Here is a 22,343-nt window from a genome sequence, read left to right as displayed (position 1 = left end):
AGAGCACCGTTCACACCAAACCTGTGAATGTGAATACCATGAAATGGGTTGCATTCCATGCGCTATTGTTAGGCCTAACAAAATTAATAGTTGGTTTCAGGTTGCCGACCGACCCTGCCGATTTAGGTGCGACCCAATATATTTTATGAGTTTTTAGAAAAAATTATATAAAAAACAAAAATCTGTTAATAAAGAAATTCCCTATCCATAGTCGCCGTGGGAAAGAATAAAATAAAAAAAAATAAAAAATAAATTCCCTACCTACCCATGGCCAAACTGACAACCAACCTGAAACCAACTATTAATTTTGTTAGGCCTTATGCTTATGCAGGTAGCCAGGTACACGCGACGAGTCGAGTGCAGCGCGTTCTTGAGCGCATGCGCGCACGCAAATCCGTGCATGTGTGTGCGCGCGCTTCTGCTCACAAAAGCTTGGTTGCACGTCGTGCAACCCCATCCCATGAGCAACGCACCTCTGTATAGAACGCTGGTATTCTGACATGATGACCCTTCCTTCTTTTATACTCTCCTTGACTACAACAGGAAGTAAATCTGGGTCCATTTAGAATGATTACGTTGTCATGTTGAAACCGTCTATAAGCAGTAACAGTCTCAGTCAATTAATGTAGGTCACTACAGGCATCCTTAAACACATGCCAATCGGTACGATCAAAACAACCCTGGAGGGTCATAGTGGAAGCCTCAGTCCAAAGGTGGACCTTCCTTTGCTCAGTTCTTCCCCTCTCAAGAGCTGCTTTGTAAGTTGGAGCGTGGAAAATAGCATTATGATCAGAGTTGCCAAGAGGTGCTTTAGAAATAAGCCCTATTCGCACGGGACTAGTGTTTTACGTGGGGACCCATGGTAATAATAGCCCATTGAATAGACCCATGCCAACAGAACCAGCCAACATCCCTCCATCCAAACACCCCCTACCGGTCAATACCAGCAAGCCCAATAAACAAGAAACAAAAAAGGCTATTCAAAAGCTGTAAAACAACAAAGCACTAGGACCTGAAGGAATACCCCCAGAAGCTGAATCAAAGCAGACCCGGAAACGGCAGCCATACTACTTTTCCAACTCTTTGGACAGATTTGGGAGGAAGAAAAGGTGCCAAGCGACTGGACAAAACGACAAAAAAGACAACCTTCAAGTCTGTAACAACAACAGAGATATCATGCTTACTGTATATCTGTGCTAGGGAAGGTTTTTACGCAGGATCATGCTGGAAAGACTTGAAAGAACTGGACAAAGAGCTCTGAGACCAACAAGCGGTTTACCGACAGGACAGATCACACACTGACCACATTGCCACCCTTCGCATCATTGTAGAACAGACCCTGGAATGGAACACATTCATCGACTTCCAAAAAGCATTTTAATGTCTGGACTGAGACATAATATAGAATCACATGGCACACTACGATATTCTAAGTTTGTAACCATCATATAACCGCTATATCTACAATCATCCTACTGATCATACAAAATGGACACCTCACTGACAACTTTACAGTAGAGACAGGAGTCAGACAGGGCTGTTTGCTGTCTCCCTTTCTCTTCCTCTTGGCAGTTGACTGGATCATGAAGACAACCATAGCCGAAACAAACCTGGGGATATAGTGGACACTGTGGTCCCAATTAAAGTATCAGGCAGTATCAGGCAGAGAAGGTCTGTGGAGGCAGAACTCAAGGAAACAGGAACATCCTGAAGGAAGCGGAGAAGACCGCCCAACACAGAACCAGCTGGAGAAAGTTCATGAATGACCTATTATAGTCCAGTTCCCACAATGACTTAGGATCACATCCTGTAAATGGATTTAAGATGAATGAGGCTGACTCAATATATACAGTATATACGTATGCTTCCCAGAGCAAATTACACCTCAAACAAATCTTTAACAAATGCTGTTGCAAAAAATGGAATCATGCAGAGTGCTTCATCAAATCTATGACCAGTCCAGCAGGGGGAAAATAATGAACTGGAACATGGTTACAGTATGTGGAAATATATCTTTCCAAGAAGGAACCGTAGGCCTATCGATCTCCATGCTGAGGTGAAGCGGGTTGCTTTGGCACTGAAAATGCATTTAAAATCTTCCTGTATTGATCTGACTACATACCAAAAAACGAATCACAAACCCCAAATCGCTGAGAGGCCGATTCGCACAGGACTGCTATAATCAGAAGATCTCTGCGTTTGCTGAAATATGGTGGGTAATTTGTGCTGGAATTTTTACTTTTACAAATTGCAGACGTGGCAGATTTGCCCACGATTAAGAGCATGCACGTCCCCCACAATTATTACAAATGACTAGAGGTCCCCAGGTAATACTAGTGTGAATAGGGCTATAAGACTCGCAGCATAAGTCAAGGACCCTGTGAGAGGATATCACATAGTCAGCCAGTCTTTGGCCTTCAGTTTATTATATCACAAGAGTTGGGTTTAAACTGATGATTTAGCTTGCATACTGTATATTTACATTATGAACCAGGCACCACAGGCTGGGCTGAAACCCAAATTTGGATTGTAGACAGATTTAATCGGTCTCGGAATTCCTTTTTTTGGTGAAATCTGTGACTGAAAGCTGAATGTTTTGATTGGATGAGTCCAACCAAGCTTATCTAAAGCTTCTGATTATGTTGTCATAACCTTCCAGTGTCCCCCAGACACAAGTTAGGTGCCCAATTCTTCAGAGTAATTTAGCCTGAACCTATTTTTTCTTCTTTTCTTTTTTATAATCTTCACTTTCCACTCGAGATGGGAGTTTCCTTTTGACTGATTATTCTTGTAATTTGGAATGTGTTGACCTAGGGTCTGGTTAAATACCATGAAGGGCTTAAAAGAAGAAAAAAAAATCTCATAGAGAAGACGTTTGAAAACCACCGTAAACAAACGCACACACAGATATTACAGTAAGTCCAATCAGAGGCGTGTTTGTTGTACTTCAAGGCAGGCCCGGACTGGCCATCGGGAGCACCGGGAGTTTTCCCGGTGGCCTGGCCTGCACAGATAAAAAAAAAAAAAATGATATAAAAAAAAAAAAAAATGTATTATTATTATACATTTTTTTTGCCAGGCCATTGTTTCTAGTTGTGGCGGCGGCGCGGCGCGATAGTTAGATAACCTAGGTGGGTGGGGAACAACCAGGATTTCACTGTCTGCGGCAGAGTTGGAGAACTATCTGACTCTCCCTCACGCGGATCACAATGGAGCCGTGCTGCCGCTTGTGATTGGTGGAGGCGGGACCAGGCGATACAACTGATTGACAGCGGAGGCGGCGAATGGAATGGCAGACGGCACTCAGATGCAGAATAACAGCCAGGCAATGAGCCAGGTTGATTGATTGATTGATTGATTGAAAACTTTATTAACAGATTGCAGAATGGGTACAGTACAGTATGAATGAATGAATGAAAACTTTATTAACAGATTGCAGAATGGGTACAGTACAGTACAGCTCAATACATACAATTGTTAAGGGGATGCAGACCAGAGAAAGACTTTTGTCTTGTTTACATCAGGGTCCCCCATTTTCAATTCATCGTAACATATATGACATACATGACATACAGATAGACAGTACTGCTCCATCTATACATTTATGACATACCAGATTTGCAATTACAGTACTGTTTGTGATACAAAAAGAGTCCAGAAAGAAAAGAGTATGTACATTAGGCGTGGAAACTGTACATTGGATTGGGTAGGTGGGGGTGGGGGGGGACTGTACATTGGAGGTGGTTGGGGGGGCCGGGGGGGGGGGGGGGGGGGGGGGGTTGGTTAGGAGTGTGGGGGGGGGGGGGGTTGGGTAGGGGGGGGGGGGGTTGGGTAGGAGGGGTGGGTGGGGGACACTGTACAACTGTACAAACAACACTGTACATTGGATTATTGACAAGACCATACTTGGTAATTTACTGTACATTGGAGGGGGTTGTGTTCGGACATTTACAGGGGCCAGTTTCGGGTTGCAGTCTCCCTTAGGTGTTTTTTGAGAGTGTTTTTGAAAGTGGGTAGTGATTCACATTCCTTTACAGCTTTGGGTAGGGCGTTCCACATTGATGTGGCATAATTGCGAAACGTGTTTAGTCCCTTGTTTGAGCCGAATCTGGGTTTAACATGATTTGTGGAGCTCCCTCTGGTGTTGTGATCGTGGTATTCACTGACCTTTGGGAAGTATTTTGTCATGTACATGGGTACCTTGGTCGTGTAGTGTATCTTGTAGACCAGGCCCATTGCAAGTTGCTGTACTCTGTCGTCTACTCTAAGCCATCCTAGGTTGTCAAAGTGGGCAGGGGTGAGGTGGGTTCTAGGAGTAAGGTCAAGCAGTAGTCTGACCAGTTTGTTTTGTACAGCTCAATGCATACAATTGTTAAGGGGATGCAGACCAGAGAAAGACTTTCGTCTTGTTTACATCAGGGTCCCCCATTTTTAATTCATCGTAACATATATGACATACAGATAGACAGTACTGCTACATCTATACATTTATGACATACCAGATTTGCAAATACAGTACTGTTTGTGATACGAAAAGAGTCCAGAAAAGAAGTATATACATTTGACGTAGAAACTGTACATTGGAAGAGGTTGGGTAGGTGGGGGGGGTACTGTACATTGGAGGTGGTTGGGTGGGTGGGGGGGAGGTTGGGTAGGAGAGTGGGTGGGGGACACTGTACAACTGTACAAGCAACACTGTACATTGGAATATTGACAAGACCATACTTGGTCATTTTTACTGTACATTGGAGGGGGTTGTGAGGGACTCGGAAGAGATACAGTAGAGCGAAAGTCAATTAACGTTGATGTCAAGATGGACAGTGGAAGAAAAAGAAAGGGTGGAGGAGAGAGGGATAAAACAAAGAAAAAGAAAGGCCCTTACAGGAGAGAGTGGTTAACTGTATTATAATAGTAAATAGAAAAATATGTTGTGCTCTTGCTTTTTTCTTTTTGAAGGTGGAGAGAGTAGCATTGCTAGTGCCACAACAGTTTTATTTGAGGTCCATAACAGTACATTGTACTAAGCAATTGTTGGCTCATTAGTTTGTGATTCACATGCACTAAAATTCACCAGAATGCAGGAAATTAAGTCTTTGTAACAAACAAATTCCTGGTGGGGGACCCCCAGACCCCCCGCTTAAAAAGTGGCCTGATTGGGGCTATATTTCGCGCTATATCTCCCGGTATGAATTATTTCCCCAGTCCGGCCCTGCTTCAAGGCCTCTCTCCGGCTCAACCACAGCGACAGTGGGCAATAAATCTTCCGCCCCGGTCAGGATGCACTCGTCAGAGACACACCATCACTCACAGGCCAGATGAGGGGTTCCGACGACTAAAGCCCTCAGCTCAGTTCCTCTTTTTAAATTTTTTTTACCCCACAATGATTTAGGATCACATCCCGTAAAATGGATTTAGGATTAATGAGGCTTACCGCATTTGAACTGAAATATCGCTGTGCGGGCCAAAACGATGCACCCGAGTCTGTGCAGAGTCACTGTGCCACGAGGCAAGATTAATGCTTAGTAAACATTTGATTTATAGTCGAGAGCTCACAGTTCCGCATTCGGTCAGCGACACCCCTTGCGTAGAACTTTCCATGACTCAGTCGCTCTGGCATGTGTCAAATGCGAGGCCCACGGGCCAAACTGCGGCCCAACTGTCACTTTCCGCTGCCTCTCCTGGACGTGGTTCAACCGGCCTGTGATAGGAATCAGACACACCTCCGTCTCGCCACGCGGCAGAATGTCTCCACTCTTCAAGCAAGCGCACAGAGCCCTATCTGCACCTACATGGTGTTTGTTTTGAGTGGATAACCTTGCTCAGGGGCCATTGGAGGAGGGCACAGTATTTAGCCTTCAGTTGTACATTATTTACTTTCACTTTTAAACTTGTCATCTGTTTTCAGTTTCACTCACTCGGGCTGTGGTATTATTTGGTTGCATCCAATGTTACTTTATAAAAGTAAAATTAAAACTGTGTAAATGATTGGTTTGTGCGAGATAAGTGAACGCTGCGGTAGAGAGAGGTGGGAGATATGTTTTGTGTGTGTTGAGTGCATGTGTGTGTATGTATGTGACTCTCCCAAGTCCAGGACCAGATTTAACACCTCAAATTGCTAATCTGATAAACTCTTGTGGGTGAATAACTAATTAAAGGTATTATTAGCTTGCAAATGCATCATTATTTTAATGAATTCCTTATACATACTCTGAAATCAAAGCTGTGGAAATAATTGGTTTTGCGCAAGACCAGTGAAAGCTGAGGTGAGAGATGTTTTGTGTGTGTGTGTGATTTCTACTTCCTTCTCCAGTAGGCCAGGACCAGTTTAGCCTAGAATTACTAATCTTACAAACTCTTGTGGGTGAATAATTAATCATAATATATGTAATAAATCTGTAAAAATGTAATCTATTATAAGCCAATAATGATTTAAACAAATAAATACGTCCTTGTATTCACTGAGGCACCAGAAAATTAACAGAAGTCCATTTACAACAACATATTGCGACAGTGGCGCTCGTGAATGGGTAAAATGTGAGGAAGAAATAGTAAAGTGCTTTGGGTAAAAGCGCTATGTGAATGCACCATTTACCATTCATATTGAGCTGGTATCCACAAATCGAATATCGAATAGATAAAACAAAATTACCAATTAAGCTAGTGACCTCAGGATAAGGCACCTTTTTTAGGTATTGTCATGTGTCCGGCCCACGTGTATATTTTCCTTAACGTGATTCCATCAACGCAACATAAATGTTCAAAACACGACAAGACAGTTTGCATCACTTCCCACAGTTCTCGGCACTTATTCTACCGGTAGTGCGGTAGTTGTTGCCACGGTATTGGGTCTTTGGGTGAATACTTCATTGGCAGGCAAGAAGAACACTGATAGCGGTGTGTGGACCGCCCCGCGAGCCCCAGACCACCGCCCCGCGGGACGAGACCAGGTAGAATTTTAGGCGCACGGGAAACAAGGCTCGCAGGGCGGTGGTCTGGGGCTCGTGGGGCGGTGGTTTGGGGCTCGCGGGGCGGTGGTCTCGCGGTGGTCTGGGGCTCGCGGGGCGGTGGTCTGGGGCTCGCAGGGCGGTGGTCTGGGGCTCGCGGGGTGGTGGTCTGGGGCTCGCAGGGCGGTGGCCTGGGGCTCGCGGGGCGGTGGTTTGGGGCTCGTGGGACGGTGGTCTGGGGTTCGCGGGACGGTCCACACACCGCTATCCGTGTTCTTCTTCCCCGCCAATGAAGTATTCAGCCAAAGATCCCAATACCGTGGCAACAACTACCGCACTACCGGTAGAATAAGTGCCGAGAAATATATACACACGTCCGGCCCGCAAAATCATCTGTATTGTTTATTTCAGCCCCCATGGTAATGGTAGTAGGCTAGTAGTGTATCTTTCATTATTATCAGCTCAGTCTGTCTCTGTCTCTGTCTCTCGTCTCTGTCTCTCATGTAGGCACGCACGTGAGTAGCTGTGCTCAGTCATGGAGGAGGGGTACAGGATTGACCTGACGTACATCACAGAGCGTATCATCACCGTGTTCTTCCCGGAACCATGTCGAGAGGAGGCCTACTTCCAGAGCCTGCGTGACCTCACCCTGATGCTGCAGTCCAAACACGGACACAGCTACCTGGTGAGAGGGGTGGGGGAGATTATGGAAATACCCTGATATACCTCTTTATAAGTACCATGATACTTCTTTATAAATACTATGATACTTCTTTATAAATACCATGATACTTCTTTATAAATACCATGATACTTCTTTATAAATACCATGATACTTCTTTATAACTACCATAATACTTCTTTATAAATATCATTATACTTCTTTATAAATACCATTATACTTCTTTATAAATACCATGATACTTCTTTATAAATACCATGCTACTTCTTTATAAATACCATGATACTTCTTTATAAATACCATGATACTTCTTTATAAATACCATTATACTTCTTTATAAATAGTTAAATACCATGATACTTCTTTATAAATACCATGATACTTCTTTATAAATACCATGATACTTCTTTATAAATACCATGATACTTCTTACTACTAAAAGGGTATTTTATATTAGTCTAGGAGGCCATACATCAGAGAAACATGAAAACCGCTACGGGGTTGCACAAGGGAGCTCTTTAGGTCCATTACTCTTTTCTCTCTATATGCTACCGCTCGGCGACATCATCAGGGAGTATGGTATAGATTTCCACAGCTATTGGTTGATTGATTGAAAACTTTATCAACAGATTGCAGAATGGGTACAATACAGTACAGCTCAATACTAACAACTGCTAAGAGGATGAAGACCAGAAAAAGACTTTCATCTTGTTTACATAAGGGTCCTCCATTTTCAATTCATCAAGACATTTATGACATACAAATATACAGTACTGTGTAAGAAAAAGATATCATAAAAAAATATATACATCCGAAGGGGAAGAAACTGTATTACTGATTACTATCATCCCTACTCTCACTGTCTGGTACTCATCCTTCACTGTTTACTATCATCCCTACTCTCACTGTCTGGTACTCATCCTTCACTGTTTACTATCATCCCTACTCTCACTATCTGGTGCTCATCCTTCACTGTTTACTATCATCCCTACTCCCACTGTCTGGTACTCATCCTTCACTGTTTACTATCATCCCTACTCTCACTGTCTGGTACTCATCCTACACTGTTTACTATCATCCCTACTCTCACTGTCTGGTACTCATCCTACACTGTTTACTATCATCCCTACTCTCACTGTCTGGTACTCATCCTTCACTGTTTACTATCATCCCTACTCTCACTGTCTGGTACTCATCCTACACTGTTTACTATCATCCCTACTCCCACTGTCTGGTACTCATCCTTCACTGTTTACTATCATCCCTACTCTCACTGTCTGGTACTCATCCTACACTGTTTACTATCATCCCTACTCTCACTGTCTGGTACTCATCCTTCACTGTTTACTATCATCCCTACTCCCACTGTCTGTGCTCATCCTTCACTGTTTACTATCCTCCCTACTCTCACTGTCTGGTACTCATCCTACACTGTTTACTATCATCCCTACTCCCACTGTCTGGTACTCATCCTTCACTGTTTACTATCATCCCTACTCTCACTGTCTGGTACTCATCCTACACTGTTTACTATCATCCCTACTCTCACTGTCTGGTACTCATCCTTCACTGTTTACTATCATCCCTACTCCCACTGTCTGTGCTCATCCTTCACTGTTTACTATCCTCCCTACTCTCACTATCTGGTGCTCATCCTAGCCTGTTTAAACGGTCCTTCCATTTACTCTTCCTACTTCAGGTCATCAACCTCTCAGAGAAGAATGGCAGTCTCTCTCACATGAATCATAAGGTAATATCAATAACTCAAGTTCAAGTTCAAGTTCTTTAATAGTTGTCATACAGAAGTACAGAATACTTTCATACAAAATGCTTCTTACTGTTACGCTCCAGAGACTGTGCTAGACAAGATAGTATCAAATAACATAATAACATAATATAGCATGAATTTAGAAGAAGAAAAATGAGGTCACAGTGTTCGGTATAGACATATGTACAATGTTCTGAGTTACCATATAATATACAATACACAATACTATGCAGTGTACTAATGTACAGTACTATCTAGTGCAAAGCAGAAATGGGATGAGGTACAATTTTAGGTACAATTTACAGTAAGGTGTACGAGTTGTAGTGCAATCCTTCATCCATAAATATAAAGTGTGGGGAGTGGGTGCTACAGTGTGTTTGTTTAAAGTGGGTGTGTGCTATAAAGTGTGTGGAGTGGGTGCTACAGTGTGTTTGTTTAAAGTGAGTGTGTGCGTGTGGATGTGTGTGCTATGTGCGTTTGGTGGTTGTTGTTGTGTAGTGTTCATTCATTGTTCGTTTAGCAGCCTGATGGCCTGGGGATAGAAGCTTCTTCTGAGTCTTTCTGTGCTCGCCTTGAGACTCCGGTATCGCTTGCCTGACCGCAGCAGTTCAAAGAGGCAGTTGTTCGGGTGACTGGAGTCTTTAATGATTCTCTTAGCCTTGCCCTTGCAACGCTTGTTGTAAATGTTCTGGAGGGTGGGGAGCCCCCCTCCAATTGTGCGTTAGGCTGAACGTGTCACTCTTTGTAGTCTGCTTCGGTCTTGTGCAGTGCTATTCCCAAACCAGGAGGTGATGTTGCCGGTCAAGATGCTCTCTATTGTACATGAGTAGAAGTTCTTAAGGATCTTCTGGCTGACTTGGAACTTCCTTAGGCGCCTGAGGAAGTAGAGGCATTGTCGTGCCTTCTTCACAACACTGTCAATGTGTGTGGTCCATGTCAAGTCCTCGGATATGTAGGCTCCGAGGTACTTAAAGCTGTTGACTCTCTCAACCGGTGCCCCGTCGATGCTGAGGGGGCTGTAGTCCTTGACCCCCGACCTCCTGAAGTCCACAATCATCTCCTTTGTTTTGCTGACGTTCAGGGAGAGGCTGTTTTCCTGGCACCATCCCGCCAGGACCTTGACCTCTTCCAGGTAGGCCCTCTCGTCGTTGGCAGAGATCAGGCCCACCACCACTGTGTCGTCAGCAAATTTGATGATTGTATTGCTACTCCGCTGAGCCACACAGTCGTGTGTGTACAGGGAGTAGAGGAGGGGACTCAGAACACAGCCCTGGGGGGCCCCTATGTTGAGGGTGATGGATGAGGAGGTGCAGTTGCCTGCTCTCACCACCTGGGGTCTGCCAGTCAGGAAGTCCAAGACCCACTGGCAGAGGTCATAGCCCAAGCCCAGGTCCCTGAGCTTGGCTATGAGTATGGAGGGGACTATGGTATTGAATGCCGAGCTGTAGTCGATGAATAGCATTCTCACATAGTTCCCCTGCCTCTTGTCCAGGTGTGATGCTGCTGTGTGCAGCACATGGGCTATGGCGTCCTCCGTGGACCTGTTGGGGCGGTATGCAAATTGCAGGGGGTCCATGTTGATGGGGAGGGAGGAGCAGATGTAGCCCTTTACTAGCTTCTCAAAGCACTTCATGGCTATGGAGGTGAGAGCTACAGGGCGGTAGTCGTTGAGGCAAGCAGGCTTGGATTTTTTGGGTACAGGGATAATAGTGGACTTCTTCAGGCAGGTGGGGATGACAGCCTGTTCTAAGGACAGGTTAAATATGTCAGTGAATACTGGGGCCAGTTGGTCGGCACAGACTTTTAGGACGCAGCCGGGGATGCCGTCCGGACCTGCTGCCTTCCTGATATTCACTTTTTTAAAGGTCCGCCTCACCTCATGCTCTGTTACCCTGAACACTGCGCCTCCATCAGCAGCCGACCCCCCCCCCCCCCCATTGCCGTGGCTTGTGAGCTGGTGTTGTTATTACCAGCATCAAACCTCGCATAGAAGGTATTGAGGTCATTTGCTAAGGAGATGTCACTGTTCAGTTTGAGGGAGGCGCCTTTGTAGTCTGTCATCGTTTTGAGCCCCTGCCACATAGCTCTAGAGTCAGCTTGTTCAAACTGGAGTTCAATTTTATCCCTGTAGCGCCGTTTGGCCTCTGACACTGTCCTCCTTACGTTGTATCGCGCCACCTTGTGGTCATTCATGTTGCCTGCCACTAGGCCGTCGTTGTATGCTTTGGTGCGCTCTCTCAGAGCTTCACGGACGGATTTGTCTACCCAGGGTTTTTGATTTGGGTAAACTTTCATTTTGGTAGTGGGGATTGTTTCTTCCACCCTAGTACAAACATAGTCCAGCACTGTTTCCGTGTAGACATTAATGTTATCTGTGTCGCGGAACACATTCCAGTCTGTGTAGTGAAACACGGACCGGAGCGTCTCCTCTGACGTCAAATCCCATTTCTGCACCTCTCGCGAGACTACAGGAGTACTTTTAATTCTCTGTTTGTACTTTGGTGAAAGAAAGATGGACGCGTGATCTGATTTACCAAAGCCACTATCAGAATGAGCCTTGTAGCCACCTTTAAATTGCGTGTAACAGTGATCTAGGATGTTACCGCCTCTGGTGTTGCAAGTCACATGCTGATAGAAGTCAGGCAATACCTTTCTCAGATTGGCGCTATTGAAATCTCCCAGCACTAAAATGGCGGCGTTAACATTCGCCACTTGTATTCTATTTACCTCGTCGTGGAGTCTGGAGAGCGCAACCTTGTTGCTGGCTTGCGGTGGAATATACACTCCGATCAGGACGATCGCCGTTAACTCCCTCGGGAGGAAGAAGGGACGACACTTGATGGTTATATATTCCAGTTCTGGGGAGCAGTGGTTGGATAATTCCTTCACGTTAGTTGGATCGCTCCAATTTTTGTTAAACATGAAGGCAATACCTCCTCCACGTTGTTTACCGGACTCTGCTGATGTCCGATCCTTGCGATGGATAAAGAAGTGATCTGCCGGTTGAATTGCGTGGTCTGGAACTCTAAATATATGAAGTATTTCTGTGGCTAAGCAGCATTACAGTGAAGGAAAGACACACAGCCTTTACTGACGAGTAAACATATGAGAGTATTTCAGTAGTGATCGTATTTGAATCTTGATACATAGGATAGAGGATACATATTTTTGAGGCAGTTCAGCCAAAATATAATAATGTAGAAAACAAAAACATGTCATTGTGCTTCAATTTGTTTGATTGGACTAAACAGAGTGAAACCTAACAGGATGCGATATCCTCAGTGTTTCCTCAGCCTTTTCCGACAGTGTGTCGAAGTGTCCTTGAGCAAGACACTTAACCCCTAACTGTAAATGCAGTCCATATAATGAAAACATTTAGTTAACTAAAGTGCAAGAACCTCAAAATCAATTCAGAATGAATGACTGCATTGCCGTAGCACTTTGCTCGTTCAGTATGGGTAGCCCCAGTGTAGGGATGGATATTGAGTCCGGTACTTTTAAGGGTATCGACCGAATCATGTCGGTACTACCGAGTATCGATTCACGTGAGATCCACCGGTGCCACATTTTGGTAATTCACAAAATAAGAAAAAAACGCAAAACGAAACCTATGAAGTGTGCCGCACGTTCACGTCAACGTTCACGCCACAATACAAGCTTACCTAGGATTTCACTTGATTCAACAACAAAGCAGTCGGGGCAATGGCAAGCCGAAAACGGTCACAAGTGTGGTTACACTTTACAAAGCTAGATGCAGACAACGCTTGCTGCAATATTATATATATATTAACAAATTGTTCTAAATAAATAATAATGATAATAAATCATTTGAAGTTTGGAATTTTTTTTACAAGTGTGTTGAAGTCAGAGGTTCTGTGTAGGATTGTTAGTAACTGTCTAACTGCATATATAACTGTTTCCACTAGAGGGCGCTCTAGGCGGAGCCACTCAGGAACACCACCAGGTGGCGAGTATAAATAGAGATGTCTCCTCCCACTCTTCCTCTTTCCCCCCAGCCTCTCAGTGAGAGGAGAACTCTAGAACTGCTGCTCATGCCATGTGAATAAATAAACCACGCCAGTTAAAGGCTAAAGATAGAAACCATGCCTCTTGACCACATTATTGTCGCCCTATAGCCGGATTCTGTCAACAAAGTGAGGTAGGTAGATTACATTTTTAGAGACTAAAGTACAGAAAAAAGGTACCGTTGGGTACCGGTATCGGTTCAAATGTGAACAGTACACAACCCTACCCCAGTGGGAATTGAACTAACCCTAACCTTGGGCAGCATTAGTGCCATGCTCAGAGTGGCAAGAAGCTACACAGGACCAGATAATTGAAGTACAGTTATTGAAGGTACTTATTTACTTTCCACCGTGTTTGTATTTAGTTTACAGTTTATTCTTCTCATATTTCTATATTCAGAGTTAATTATATTGTTTACACCGTTTATTTCTTCTCATATCTTTATATTCAGATCAAATTGTATTGCCTATATTTATGTCTTTTTACTATTACCTCCCCTCCCCCGCGCTGCTATGGCGCCCACATTTCCCCAAGAGCGGTCAATAGAGGAATCTCTTATCTTATCGTGTCTTATCTCATGTGTGTGCGGCGTCCTCTCTCTCCCAGGTGTTGGATACAGGCTGGCTGGACCTCCTGGCTCCCTCTCTGGACCAGATCTTCAGTGTGTGTACAGCCATGGAGAACTGGCTACATGCACACTCTCAGCATGTGCTGGTCCTACACTGCAGGGTAAACCATCTCCATCACTCTCTCTCTCTCACGTATTTCACTCGTGTTTTGTGGAGTCCCAGCAGCACACAGTCTTTTTTTTTTTTTTTTTTTTTTTTTTACAATATCTTTATTGGATTTTACAGTACACAAGTCAGGTTTTCATTGCCATCAATACTTTTTTTTGTTCCTTTTCTCCACAAGTGTACACAAGTATACCCCCCTCCCCCATCCTCTTATCTCTCTCTTAGCATCTTTAAGTCCACTTTTACTGTTATCATATAGAAGTAATACATACATTCAATGGTACCTCCAGTAAGATAGCTCGTACATAGATCAAAATAAGTAAAAAATAAAATAAAATAGAAAAAAGAAAAACACCTTCAATGGCATGCCTCCGCTCTCCCCCGGGGTCAACTGACCACGGGAGAGAGCAGGGGGACTCCTCCTATACAAGCCCTCCTATATCTTCCCTTCTCAGATATTAATTACTTGGTTTATATCCCCGCAAACCTCTATTTTGTTCCTGAGGATATATGTTATTCTCTCCACACAGTCTTCTTACTTGCTATCACTTTATTGACTTGGTAAAGAAATTATAAATGGTGCATTTATATATATAGCGCTTTTATTAAGTGCTTTACAATTTTGTTCTTCACATTCAGCCATTCCCTCACACATTCACAAGGACAATTCGACATGCTGCCCGGGAGGAATGGGAATCGAATTTTTTGGAACCTTCTGATTATCAGACGACTGCTCTACCTCCTGAGCCACTGTCGCCCCCCCGACTTAAAGAGTATTTATTTTATTTTGGATCAGCTAGTTAGCCACAAGACTGATGCAAAGTCAATGGGGCCACGCTCTATTCTAATAATAATAATAATAATAATAATAATAATAATAATAATAATAATAATAATAATAATAATAATAATTGTTACAAAGGGTTAAACCGAATATATATATTTACTGATTGATATATATTGCATAATATTTGTATATCGTTTGATATCCCTTGTGCATTCTTTGTACATATACACGGAATATCCCTTTAACCTAGTACAGACCATAATATTTCGTTCTCTTATTGGATAGCGTTCCACCAGCGCCAGTGCCATACCCCCACTGCCGAGTTCAAAGCCACCGTCAAGACATGTGCAGATCTCCTCCTCCACGTTGACGGCTGTTCCATCTCCCCGTCTCTCGAAGTCCGTAACCTGGGCGTCACCCTTGACTCCACACTTTCATTTCACTCCCACATCAAATCTGTCACCAAGTCTGCCTTCTACCACCTCAGGAACATCTCCCGTCTCCGACCCTCACTCTCAGACTCTGTGGCTGAGACCCTGATCCACTCATTTGTCACCTCCCGGTTGGACTACTGTAATGGAGTCCTGTTCGGGGTACCCAGCAAAGCCCTGGACAGGCTCCAGTATGTCCAGAACTCAGCTGCCAGGGTTCTCACTCACACCAAGCCCTGGCAGCACATCACCCCCACCCTCATCCATCTCCACTGGCTTCCAGTCAGGTTCCGCATCACCTTCAAACTCCTGCTCCTCACCTACAAATCCCTCCATGCCCTCGCCCCCCGGTACCTGTCTGATCTCCTCCACCAGTACACTCCATCCCGGAACCTACGATCCTCTGATCTAGGTCTCCTCTCCATCCCTCGCACCAGGTTACGGACTTTTGGGGACAGAGCCTTCAGCGTGGCATCCCCTACCCTCTGGAACTCTCTCCCCCCCCAAATCCGCAACGCCCCAACCCTGGACACCTTCAAATCCGCTCTAAAAACACACCTCTTCACCAAGGCTTTCCCCATCAGTTAGTTTTAGATTAAATTAGGTCCATTATCCCCTACTTTCCTTCACCCCCTTTTCCCCCTCCCCCCCTACTTTCCTTGCCCTATTTTTTGTCCTGATTGTAAAGCGACCTTGGGTTCTATGAAAGGCGCTATATAAATTTGATCTATTATTATTATTATTATTATTATTATTATGTCTGTACATGCCCGGCTTTGCCCAGGAATACGAGACAGAAATAAGGTTGGCACTAGATTATTCCCCGTACATATAAATATGGCGCAGGTGAATACAGAAGTAGTTCGAGTTCGAGTTACCCAAGTGAAGCCTCACCCACGATACGACGTGCGGTGAAGTGGGCCCGTTTTGCCCCAAAATAGAGTCTTGTCTTATCCTAATACGTTTGTTCAACGTATCGTTCGCTCCTTACTAGTAAAGCCTTCATCACGAGTCAACGACCAAGTGAAGTGAGCAACAGTGCGTCTAAATAGAGCACTTATAGCCGCGTGCGAATAGGATAGTAAAGTGTCAGAGCTTAATGGATTAACGTCAAGTTCAACCTAGTTAATGTGAAGTACCGCGCACCGGAGTATCTACAACGGTGAATGCAGAGCCCCTTTCCGGCTGGATTATTATTATTATTGCTTTGGACCAGGCTGTTGGAGCGGAGAAGAATCGTCTACACCCACTACTGTGGGATCTACCCGTGAGGAACATCACTCGAGCCCGTCTCTATTGGAGAGGCTGGCCGGCTTTCACCTGTGCTGCACGCATACTGGGATTACAGCTGCTGCTTTTCGTCTGCTGATCCAGGGAGTAATATACCGCCTCCCATAGCAGGAGCTTATTGAGTCCCCGTGGATCCAGACTTTGCATTCGAACATTTCCTCCCCCTGCTGGCTTGCAACCGGTGGGAACCCCCTACCCGAATCTCCCGCTGCCTACCAGACAGTGTACCATAGATATAATTCCCTAAGATTCAGGTTGTATAATTACCTCCTGCTTAACCAGAGAATGGACATTCATTATTGATTTGCCTACGCACATTCCTTTGCCTTATAAGCGCATCCAAAGTAAAATAGAGAAGTATATTATGTACCTTTTGCTGCAATAAATACTTAATTACAACTTTGTGTGGAACCGATTCATTGTGGGAAGTGTTCATCATATTTATATATCATGTACTGTATGGCCAGTAATTAAAGTACATAAGACGGTAGTGGTTTAATGATACCATACTTATTAATACAGTCAGGGAATTGTACCCCTCAGTTACAATTGGTCCTTCGAGCCCCGGATAAGAATTAGCGTAATATTAATATAATATTAATATTAACATGGCCGATGATGAACACTCCACAAACGGTTCTCCTAAGCTAGATTGCCCGGAGCGCAGACGGCAGCCACCTCTTCACCTAGAGGACTACGTTGTCAGTCCAATACCTAGCTTTAAAAGGAAGTTAAATACGGATAAAGTAACTAAAGCGGATAGTAAAATTATGTCCAACCCTACCGACCAGGCTACCCCGCCAGTAGAGACCCTAGTGGGTTCTAACGTAACTGACCAAGCTCACGGGGGGGACCAGGAGGGACATGACATGACTTTACCCCCCGACAACGCCAACGGGACAGTCCCCGGAGAGCTCCAGGATAAAGAAAGCGCTCCAGGGACGGAACCCGACCCACTACCAGAAGAGAAGCGCGCCCAGGAGACGGACCTCGAGGCGCGCCCAGAGAACAGATCTCCAACGAGCACTGCCGGAAGCCGATCACCTCCGCCGGTGTCTTCCCCCAGCGAAGCGGACAAGATGCTGGCGCAGGCCCTCACCTCCACCGAACGCGATCGACTTCAAGCGCAACAGACGCGCGAGCGCGAACATTCTGCAACCGAGCGAGAGCGCTTCCAGGCGCAACAAAGGAGTGAAGACGACCGCATAAGACTGGAGACCAGACGCCTTCAGACAGAAGAGAACATTGAAAGAAGCCGCGCCGATGCACAGCACGCCGCCGCCAATGCACAGCGCGACGTCGCAAATGCACAGCTCCACGCCGCCCATGCCAGCGCCAATGCCCAGCGCGACGCCGCCCAGGCCAGCGCCAATGCGCAGCGCGACGCCGCCAATGCCCAGCGCGAAGCAGCGCGCGACGCAGCCCATGCCCAGCGCGAGGCAGAGCGCGACCGGCTGCAGGCGCAGCTGATGGACAAATTGGTTGCCATGGCGACACCCCCTCTCTCCGCACGGAGCTCCCGGAGATCGTCACGACAAGGGTCTAGGACACATTCCCCTACCCGACCAAGCGACCCGGGACCCCGCCAACAGGAGGATCCTGTCCACGTCTCCGAACCCCCTCCCCGGCCGGTCCATACGAGACCCAGCAACCGGGAAGAACCGGACCACGCCGAGAGACTGAACAGAAGACTCCAGGTCCTAGCAGAGGAAGAGGAGGAGGAAGAGGAGGAATGTCAAGCCGACCAGCAGCAACGTACTCTGGACCAGGAGGCCCAGTACAGCCCCGACCAGCAGCAACGTACTCTGGACCAGGAGGTCCAGTACAGCCCAGATGTCAGTCCCGAGGCCCTGCGCTACAAACCCCCGACTCAACTCACGGGTGAGTTTGACGCACCGCCAGCCCCGAGGAACAGCACCTGGGTACCCGACCTTCGGTACCCACCAAGTACCAGCCCAAGACGACACGCACGGGGAGACTCGCCCAGGAGGCCTCTCCCCCAACGCTCACCGATGTGCCAGTCATCCATGGCATCGTACCTTGGCACACCGACGTTCCCGGACTTCACACACGAGAACAGAGCACAGTACACAGAGCTACGAATGTGCTTAGAGACTATGCTGTCCGACGTACCAGATGAACCGTACAAGTATGCTATCCTACTCAAGCACCTGAAGGTGCCCAGAGCGCACAATATAGCGCTGGCATATTCCAGCTCTACTACCCCATACACTGCGGCTCTAGTAGCCCTCGACCAACGTTATGGACGCATATGGGACTATGTGATACAGGAGATAAGAGACATTGACTGTCTCCCCCCAGCCAGAGACAACAGAGCATTAGATGACCTCTCTATCAAGGTACAGTCCCTGGTAGGGATGCTGGGGTCCCAAAAGGAAAAGGGGATCTATGAACTGTACGCTAACTCTAATGTAGAGAGGATACTAGAGAAGCTCCCTCCCGCCCGACAAGAGCGCTTTCGGCGGCAGAGAGACCACCGCGACCCCAACGGTCCAGAGGCATCCCTCCTAGACCTATCTGAGTTCCTCGCCAGGGAGGTCAGTAGCCTACGACTCGACACGTTCGTATGGAGTGGACCAAGCCCAAGACTCGGACCTCGGGGATCAACAGATAACCGCCGGTTGGTGACCGTTATGCACCAAGCCGAATCAGTACCACAGCACAGGAACCACAACACCCCCTCGACGAAAGAGGACCAGTGGAAGATTGAGTGCCAGTACTGTGAGGGAGAACATCGGCTGTACCAATGCGACACTTTCGGGAAGCTGACCACGGACGAGGTGAGTCAGTGGATCAAGGACCACCACCGCTGCGCGCGCAGCCACCTAGCAGCTGAGTGCCGCTTGAAGAAGAAGTGCAGCAGGTGCGGTGGCACCCACTTGGAGGTCCTGCATGACATCAACAGGCGTCAGCCAGGACAACAGAGTGGGCCCGTCGCGGTAATGTACCATGCCGAGGCGGTGGCACCAGCACCGAAGAGCCACCAGACCGCTCCCTACTGTACCTACTGCGACGGCGGACACTGGCTGGCACAGTGCGCCGAATATAAGACACTGAACCCCGTCCAAGTTGACCAGTGGCGTGAGGCGGCCCAGGCGGGCGCCGCTTACCGCGCAGGGGCGGCCCAGGCGGGCGCCGCTTACCACGCAGCACTGTGCGGAGCCCACCAGAAGATCCAAGGCAACCGACCAACAGGAGTGCTCCACATTGACCAGCATAGCGGGACCCCCCGAGTGCTCCTCAAAGTGGTCAGAGTGCTCCTGAGCTACGAGGACAAGGTCCTGGACACTTACGCCGTCCTGGACGATGGGTCTGAAAAGACTCTCCTCCTCGCTTCCGCAGCAGCCCAGTTGGGCCTGCGGGGTGTCAAAGATACCATGACCATACGCACCATCAGAAGGGACCAGAAGACCATAAAAGGTGAAAAGGTCTCCTTCAAGATAGCAGTGGTGGACCAGCCCGAGAAGCAGTATAGTATAACCAACGTCTTCACCAGCCACGACATAGGCTTGTCTCAGTACACCTACCCCATCCCACAGCTGATGGCTAAGTATGTGCACCTATGTCAACTACCTATACCGCTTATCGACGGCGCCACACCGACCCTGCTCATCGGCTCCGACCACGCGGACCTCATTCTCCCAATTGAGGCGGCCCACATCGGACCCAAAGGATGCCCAGTCGCGGTTCAGACCCGACTGGGATGGACGCTCCAGGGCCCCCTCTACGGACTTGACAGTCAACCCATGTCTACACGCTGCCTACACACAAAGGCGAGCGACACCGGCCACTCCCTCGTACAGCCCGTTGAGAGGCTATTGACATTAAGCGAGAGGCCTGTGAGAGAACAGTGGGCACAAGAGGGAGTTCGGAACTCCACCCCCCTCAGCTGCGCTTCAGACGTAGCTGACCTCGAACCTAGCACCCCAAGCGACTCCTTGACGGGGCGGCCAGAACCGGCCCCTCCTCAGACGGGGTACAGAGCAAACAAGAGAAACAGACGGAGGAGGAGGAGGCACAGCCAAGCACAGATCAAAGCAGTCTCAGGCCCGCTTCCTCCTAAGCCCCCCTTCATCCCGTCCAGTCGTCATGACCATAGACCAGTCACTACCCCGAGCTGCGTGGCCGGCCGGCCGCGTAAGCAAAGTGACCACTGGTGCCGACGGAAAGGTCAGAGCGGCAGAATTGCTCGTCCAAGGGCGGACCTACAACCGACCCGTGGCGAGGCTCCCCGACTCGCTTGATGACGACCATGACCCCTGACTTTGTGAACTGCCCTACCCTCACAACGGACATTGAGTAGTGGACAGTGCGGTTAATCTGTCTCTGCTTATCTAATTAGGTGGGACTAATTAGGAGGCGGCTGTTACAAAGGGTCAGATTAAACCGAATATATATATTTATGATTGATATATATTGCATAATATTTGTATATCGTTTGATATCCCTTGTGCATTCTTTGTACATATACACGGAATATCCCTTTAACCTAGTACAGACCATAATATTTCGTTCTCTTATTGGATAGCGTTCCACCAGCGCCAGTGCCATACCCCCACTGCCGAGTTCAAAGCCACCGTCAAGGCATGTCTGTACATGCCCGGCTTTGCCCAGGAATACGAGACAGAAATAAGGTTGGCACTAGATTATTCCCGTACATATAAATATGGCGCAGGTGAATACAGAAGTAGTTCGAGTTCGAGTTACCCAAGTGAAGCCTCACCCACGATACGACGTGCGGTGAAGTGGGCCCGTTTTGCCCCAAAATAGAGTCTTGTCTTATCCTAATACGTTTGTTCAACGTATCGTTCGCTCCTTACTAGTAAAGCCTTCATCACGAGTCAACGACCAAGTGAAGTGAGCAACAGTGCGTCTAAATAGAGCACTTATAGCCGCGTGCGAATAGGATAGTAAAGTGTCAGAGCTTAATGGAATAACGTCAAGTTCAACCTAGTTAATGTGAAGTACCGCGCACCGGAGTATCTACAACGGTGAATGCAGAGCCCCTTTCCGGCTGGATTATTATTATTATTGCTTTGGACCAGGCTGTTGGAGCGGAGAAGAATCGTCTACACCCACTACTGTGGGATCTACCCGTGAGGAACATCACTCGAGCCCGTCTCTATTGGAGAGGCTGGCCGGCTTTCACCTGTGCTGCACGCATACTGGGATTACAGCTGCTGCTTTTCGTCTGCTGATCCAGGGAGTAATATACCGCCTCCCATAGCAGGAGCTTATTGAGTCCCCGTGGATCCAGACTTTGCATTCGAACATTTCCTCCCCCTGCTGGCTTACAACCGGTGGGAACCCCCTACCCGAATCTCCCGCTGCCTACCAGTGTACCATAGATATAATTCCCTAAGATTCAGGTTTTATAATTACCTCCTGCTTAACCAGAGAATGGACATTCATTATTGATTTGCCTACGCACATTCCTTTGCCTTATAAGCGCATCCAAAGTAAAATAGAGAAGTATATTATGTACCTTTTGCTGCAATAAATACTTAATTACAACTTTGTGTGGAACCGATTCATTGTGGGAAGTGTTCATCATATTTATATATCATGTACTGTATGGCCAGTAATTAAAGTACATAAGACGGTAGTGGTTTAATGATACCATACTTATTAATACAGTCAGGGAATTGTACCCCTCAGTT

General features: G+C 46.8%; 1 protein-coding gene across 2 annotated transcripts in view; it reads left to right on the top strand.

Moving 5' to 3' along the window:
- tns3.2 (tensin 3, tandem duplicate 2) overlaps positions 1-22,343 on the top strand; it is a 258,371-nt gene that overhangs the window by 23,043 nt on the left and 212,985 nt on the right. For both annotated transcript variants that reach the window (XM_084308688.1, XM_084308687.1), the window contains exons 2-4: positions 7,452-7,629; positions 9,326-9,376; positions 14,027-14,149. In XM_084308688.1, coding sequence (XP_084164814.1) covers positions 7,480-7,629; positions 9,326-9,376; positions 14,027-14,149 — 324 coding nt within the window. In that variant the 5' untranslated portion in view covers positions 7,452-7,479. The remainder of the gene's footprint in view (positions 1-7,451; positions 7,630-9,325; positions 9,377-14,026; positions 14,150-22,343) is intronic.

Source organism: Notolepis coatsorum (assembly GCF_963971535.1).
Source record: "Notolepis coatsorum genome assembly, chromosome: 2".
NCBI classification, from domain to species: domain Eukaryota; kingdom Metazoa; phylum Chordata; class Actinopteri; order Aulopiformes; family Paralepididae; genus Notolepis; species Notolepis coatsorum.
Note: the sequence above shows the minus strand (reverse complement) of the source record. Positions and strands in the feature narration are given on the sequence as shown.